Consider the following 7,117-nt stretch of genomic DNA (forward strand, 5'->3'; position numbering starts at 1 on the left):
GAACATTTAAGTTAATGGCGCAAGGGAGGTAATATACACTCTCTTTTAAAAAGATTAATTGTTGACGTGTTTTATTTAAGTTCTTGACATGCAGTAAGCCCTGACTACACTTATATTCTTACCCCTACTATCCCTTACAATATTGTTAATGGAGTTCTTTGAGAATCACCAGACACTGTTATTGGTGAACATAAAACTGACTATACCTTTCTTTCCCTATTTACCTTTCTATTTATTAAAAAAAAAAAAAATTGTTTATTCTTTCGTTTTTTTTCTTCTTGTTGTGCAATGGGATAACCTTCATTGGACGTCATGATAAAATTCCCATTATGCTTGGCAACATCATGCACAGATATTTGTATGTCACATAGGGTGTTTTCTGATACAGGAGGAAATGTGGGGGGGGGCACCCTTGGTTGCATAGAGTAGAATTAGCTGCAAAGTTCTTGGCAAAGAGTTTGGCTTTGTCTGATGCTGACGAGATTACCTCAGGTCCATTGATGGATAGTTGGGATAGAGCACACGCTTCTGTTCAGGATCCTGTTTGCTATTTGCCAAAACTGGTGGGAACCAAGCCATTGCTCAGCCACTTTGGACTTGACAAGCTTTTACAGTCGTTTCTGGCAGTTCTAAAAGTGGTTTTAGTCTCAATACATCTATTACGTTGGAAGCAATGCAAAAAGTAATTTCTATCTGCAATGGCAGCAGCACATTCTGGAGAGAACCATGGCTGGCTTGTAGGTTTTTGCTGAAATTTTTTCTGAGGATATGAATCGGTCTATACCTACAATTAACCATTCTGTCAGGTGTGATACTATAGAGGATACATCCTTTTTAAACATAGAACATAGAGGTAGATCTGATATAAATGTACGGAAGCTATCCTAGTCAGCCATAGAGTATCGATATACTGTACAATGGAGAAGTACGTCTGAGGACTTATTACATTTAGATTTTATTTTAACTGATACAACAGAGTGGTCAGAAGATCCCAGTGGAGACAGAACAAAAGATGAACATAGCTCAGGGCAAATTGTGAGGCAAAGATCTAGGAGACTTGCATACTGACCATCAATATCGGGCACACGGATGGGTTCGCGAACAATCTAAGTGAGGTCATAAGCAATGGAGAAATCGTGACAGAATCTCCCCTCATCATCTGTCTTGTTTGAGTGGGTTAACCATTTCACATTATGAACATTGAAATCTCCACAGACGTGAATATTAGCCGAAGAATGAGCAGATAGGATGTGGTCAATTTTCTCAGATATGCTCTTAAAGACAGTAACTCTACTGTTGTGTGGCGGGGGGGGGGTGATAGAGAGCAAATATAAACGCAGTTGTGTGAGCAAGTGCACCCTGGAAGCACATATAGGGTAAATTAGGATCTTCTCTGGAAATGTCCCTACCACATGGAAAGCCATCTTTAATATAGGCACATATTCCATGCCCATGGCGATCTTTGGGGTCAGATTTGGATGTTAAGTTAGAGGATCCTTTAATTCCAAACTCTTCTAGGGCAATAGTCAATCCAATGCCAGTTTCGCTTAGGAATAGTAGATATGGTTTAGTCTCCTGTAATCTTGAAGGTTGGAATGTAGACTACTGATGTTGAAAAAGGAGACATGACAGTGGGGGGGGGGGTCTACATTGAAAGTTGAAGATCTGGGTTTAATCACATGGTTTTTCTGGAAACTTTTTATGATGGAGTTTTGGGATTTGTGGAATAGGTTGACTGACTTGCTTAGAGCAGGGCAGAGAGAGAAAGTAAGAAAGAAAAAAAAAACAAAGAAACATTTTTTTTTGTAGCACATGATAAGGTAAAGCCATAACAATTACCCACTAATATGGCCCCACTAGAAGCTACTGCATGGTCCAGAATCCATTCACCAAATGGCAATATAGCAGCTCCAATACTTTGCACCTGCTGATTGGACAGCTTACTTAGTAGTTAATCCAAGGTTCGAGTCCCTGACTATCAGGCGGATAATGTCAGCCCAGATAAAACGTTTACCTCCAACACCCTTACTAGTGACATGACATGGCCACAAGGATAGACATAGAAACAGAAAAATTCCGACATCTCTGGCGACTGTTCAAGCAAAATACTGCCAATCTAGAATACAGCTTTTTCTTCTCCCTTTGTTAGAAAAATCACTCATTAAAAAAAATGAGGACTGAGTGGCAAATAAAGAGAAGTGAGAGTAATGGGAGCTGGTGATAACGCATCCACAATACATTGTCTACCCTCCATTAAAAAATTATGATTATATTAAGTATTGTACTTAATGTAAGTCTAATTGACGTGTTTAAGGGAAAGTATGGTGATAGATTCCCTTCTCACAACCTGAAAATAAATAGAATTGTCGAATCTATTTATGCCATATTTAAAATAAACTTGCAAGATATAATGAGTACATACATTGATGAGAAAATCCGTTACTGAATAAAACAAGCAAAGAAAAATATATAAATTAAAAAACTGCAATAAATATAAATAATATTAACATTTACCTATAATAAAACTGAGAATGCATATCACAATTAAACAACTTATCTGCTAACAGCTTCCGTCTTCAATAAAAATTTTTTTAAATATTCTTCGCTTTAGATTCAGTTCAGCGTTCAAAAAGTTTAAAAATTAGCCATTAAAAATGCTACTCTTGTTCTACAGATTGGTTTTGTGATGTTTCAAAGAATACGTGATACAGGGAAAGAGGGAGGGGAGTAAAAAGAATAGAATTGTCGAATCTATTTATGCCATATTTGAAAGATTGAGAATCACTGTCAGATATCACTGTAGATCAGGGGTTCCCAACCGGGGTCCGCATGGACCCTAGGGGTCCATGGAACATTTCTGGATGTCAACAGGCAAAACATAAAAAAATGGGGGTCCACAACGATATTTTGGTGGTCCATGAAGAAAACCAACACAGAATAGTTTTTATTATTAAAAATTTAATTTCTACTGTAATTTTGTATAGTAATTTTTTTTCAATCATTCAAGTTATTTTAACTACAATATTTCTATTTACCAGGTTTACCTCAAACATTTACCTTGCACTCTGTTATATATGCATATATATATATGTATATATATATATGCATATATACATAGATATATTATATATATATATATAATTTTTTTTCTGACATCTCCAAGTAAAAAGAAGTACCGACAGTTCTCTGTTGAATATTTATCGTACGAATTTATTCCAGCACCACATAATGAATCGAAACCAATGTGCCTCATATGCATGGATGTACTTTCAAATGATAGCATGAAACCTTCTAAGCTAAAAATCCATCTAGAAAAGAATCACACAGGAAAGAACGATAAACCAGTAGAATACTTTAAAAAACTTTGTGATAATTTCCAAGTTCGAAAAACTCTGCCTCAAGTGTTTAATAACAAAGCGAGTAAAATGAGTGATGGTTTACTGGCATGAAATATGAAATTAGCAAAATAATAGCAAAGGCAGGAAAACCCCACAATATTGGTGAAACAGTAATTCTACCAGCAGTGTCTGTTATTATTTCGTCAGTTATGAAACAAAATGCCAGTGAAATTACTAATTCCATCCCTTTAAGCAACTCTTCTGTGTCACAACGCATTGATGAAATGGCAGAGGATGTAGAAAAGCAATTGATAGCCCATTTGCAAGTGAAACAGTTTGCCCTTCAACTTGAGGAATCCACTTTAAGAGATAAGGAGGCAATTTTATTAGCATATGTTAGATTTAACAGTGATGAAGGGCCCAAAGGGTAAAATGCTTTTTGCTAGAAGTCTTGTGACAGACACAAAAGGTGAAACGATTTTTGCTGAAGTTGTTACTTATTTCCAGGAAAACAACATTTCACTCAAAAATATAATCACTTGTGCTACTGATGGTGCACCTTCGATGACAGGCAGATACAAAGGTTTTATTGCACATTTAAAAAAAGCTGTCCCGCAAGTATTTTGTATTCACTGCGTGATACACCGTCAACACTTACTTGCAAAGAAAATGAGTGCACGTCTGCATGATGCCTTTACTGTCGTAATACAAGTAGTTAACCATATTAAATCAAATTCTCTCAGAGACCGCCTTTTTCATGAATTATGTAAGCAAAATGGAGAAGAGTTCGAGTGGCTTGTATTGCATACAGAGGTGAGATTTCTATCAAAGGGGAATTGTCTTCAGCATTTCATTGCATTTTGGAAATCTATTGTTTCCTTTATTGCTAACACAAAACTTGGATAACAGCTGCTTGCAAATAAATGTGATGTGTTTTTTCTAATCAGATATATTTGAAAAACTGAATTCACTTAATAAACAGCTCCAACGAAAAGATTCTGATCTGATATCTAGTAAAAGTGCTATTGCTGCTTTCCTGAGGAAACTACAGTTGTATATGAATAATATCAGGCGTCGTACATTTGAACAGTTTCCTTGTTTGGCCTCTGTTAGCAGCGATTTGCAAGACGAAGATCTTGCATTATATGCTGAATATATGGAAAATATGCATGCAGATATGCAAACTCGGTTTAGTGACCTACTTATGATAGTTATACCAACTTGGGTTTCAATTCCTTTCGAAGTTAATGTTGCTGATATAGACATATCTTTGCAAGAGCCTCTCATTGAATTACAAAGTGATGAAATAATGCGTGCAAAATTCAAAGATGGAAAGTACAATGTATGGAAGACAAATGATGTTGCTATAAAGTATCCTTTGCTCTTGGATAAATCACAGCTCTACGTTATTGCTTTTCCAACATCTTGTTGAATCGGGATTTAGTTGTGTTTCTCAACTGTTATCGCAATAGACTTGACATTGTGAAAAGAAGAGACCTTCGACTATCATTAACATCGATGGAACCAGATATAAAGAAACTCGCCAAGTAACATCAAGCACAGGGATCTCACTGAATAAAAATGCCTACCTCTTTTCTTTTTTAAATTACACATTCCACTTTAAGTGTTTATCAAAAATTTTAACCTTTAACGGCTTGACCATGGAAGAAACATTGTCATATTGTAATACAAGATATTGGTAAAGAATTATTATCACTCTAATTTAGATTATTATTATTATTACTTATTATCATTATTATCATAATTATTATAGTTGTTGTAGAATACTTTATTTGCATTAAATTAGTTTTCATTTAAAAATAAAGCTTAATTATATAATATTTCTTTGATTATTAAAACCTCAAAATTTATATTAGTGAAAAATAGATTGTCTTATGACCAATAGTTATGAAGGGGTTCACCAAGATAAAAAAAAAAAGTGAAAAGGGGTCCATGAGTAAAAAAAGGTTGAGAACCACTCCTCTTAAGTAATCTTATGCCCATCCCACCCATTGTTTCTTGTGGAAGCAACCATACTTCAACTGATGAGCTTTTTTAACTCCTTTTCTTCCAGGCCTTAATAAAAGGTGACTTTAGTAAAAGAAAAAAAAAAAAAAAAAAAAAAAAATCGTGCAGCTTGAACGGAGACATCTTAAAAATTAAATCATTCATTATAAACATTACGATTGGTGACAGAAATTATTTTCAAAGAAATACAGTTAAAAATAATTTATGTTGGTTTACCTTCTCATGTATGACCTATTTATATGTGCATTAAAATATGAACATGTTAAATTTCTGCAAATATTGGTTGTAAGTAAAATAATCAGTAGCAGCAATCTTACTTTTTTTGTTTTGTTTTGTTTCTGTTTTTTAGGAAGTAAGGTATCAGACCTGACAGGAAATTACGGCTGGATAGTATTTTAATTTAAGCTATTAGATTAAAAATGGGTTCTTTGATATGACAGAAGCGCATTTCAGATACAGTCTGATACTTTATTTCCTAAAAAGCCAAGATGGCTGCTACTGATTATTTTATTCACAACCACTATTTATAATTTAAACATGCTTAAATTTTTGGTAAGATATTAAACATTGGCATGATGGAATAAGTTCCAATTTGAAATCGACAGAAAAATCGTGTTACGCCAAAATAGGTTTCAAATATAAAATACTTCCGGTTTTGGTTAAAAATCAAAGTTGATGATATAAAATAAAATTATTCAGTTTCTATGGTTTATTTTATTTTGGAAGAATTGGTATTTTAAATATTTTCCTTTTTCATTATAAAAATATTTAATGGAAGGAAATATAAAACTTTTTTAATAAAATCTATATATCTATAAAAGTGAACGTGTCTGTGTGTCTGTCTGTGTACATTTCCCTACGCAATAACTGTCAATTTTTAGTCTACAGACTCGAAATTTGGTACTGAGATTTGGGAAAATCTATGTGAGGGGTCAAAGTTCCACGATTTGACCTTTGAGAACTCTACTAAACTCCTCTGACAATTTGGGGTCTAAACACTTGAAATTTTAGATATAGGTTCCTTGGACATGGATCTAACTTAATAACTTGATTTGAGCCCAAAACAATAAATGTTAAGGGGTCATAATAGGGGTCAAAGTTAAAAAAAATTGACCGTTTTTTTTTGTTTTTTTTTTGCTCAGCATACACCTCCAAACACCTGGGCAACGCCGGACACCCATACTAGTATAAAATAAAATATAAAACTTTTTTTCTTTTTTTAAATAAAATATAAAATAAAATAAAATATAAAACTTTAATAAAATAATTTATGAAGTAATTTCTTTAACCGTCCTACCTGGTCGACTGCGCATATAAGTCCAAAGTAATTTTCTTTTACTCTTTGAAGCCAGAGAAACTTCTGCAAGTAACTATCAACATTTCCAACACTAAACTTTTATTTTTAACCAAAACCGAAAGTAATAGGAAGTATTTTATACCTGGAATATATTTTTCCACCCTTTATTAAGCCATGCTCATAAAAGCGTTAGCAATAGACAGAGGCTACTAAACTAATTAGGGAATGCATAAAACTTAGGAAGATCACGACTCGAGTTGAGACTTATTCTGTTATGCCTAAACATTTTTAATGCAAACAAGTCACAAAATAGGGAAACCAGAATAAATTATTTTTGACTAATTTCCCAACTGTATTTTCTTTAAAATAATTTGTCACCTATAGTAACGTTTATTCATTCTTGATTAAAAAAATGCATATAATAAGACGCATTAAATAACATAACAACAACAAT

At 33.7% G+C, this 7,117-nt stretch overlaps 1 protein-coding gene across 1 annotated transcript; it reads left to right on the top strand.

The window, feature by feature from the left end:
- The first annotated feature begins 3,770 nt into the window (after window positions 1-3,770).
- On the top strand, window positions 3,771-4,770 carry LOC145278236 (protein FAM200C-like). The gene is made up of 2 exons (XM_080130525.1): window positions 3,771-4,151; window positions 4,321-4,770. The coding sequence occupies exons 1-2, from the start codon at window positions 3,771-3,773 to the stop codon at window positions 4,768-4,770; spliced, it is 831 nt and encodes a 276-aa protein (XP_079986651.1).
- Window positions 4,771-7,117: the final 2,347 nt, after the last annotated feature.

Source organism: Euprymna scolopes, chromosome 6, assembly GCF_053919585.1.
Source record: "Euprymna scolopes isolate OS-2025 chromosome 6, ASM5391958v1, whole genome shotgun sequence".
Classification (NCBI taxonomy): Eukaryota; Metazoa; Mollusca; class Cephalopoda; order Sepiida; family Sepiolidae; genus Euprymna; species Euprymna scolopes.

Bases quoted from the DNA above. Each gene is read 5' to 3' on its own strand.
- LOC145278236 (XM_080130525.1), top strand. From the start codon at position 3,771: ATGCTTTTTGCTAGAAGTCTTGTGACAGACACAAAAGGTGAAACGATT. The intron at 4,152-4,320 runs GTGAGATTTCTA...CTTAATAAACAG, and splicing joins GGCTTGTATTGCATACAGAG to CTCCAACGAAAAGATTCTGA.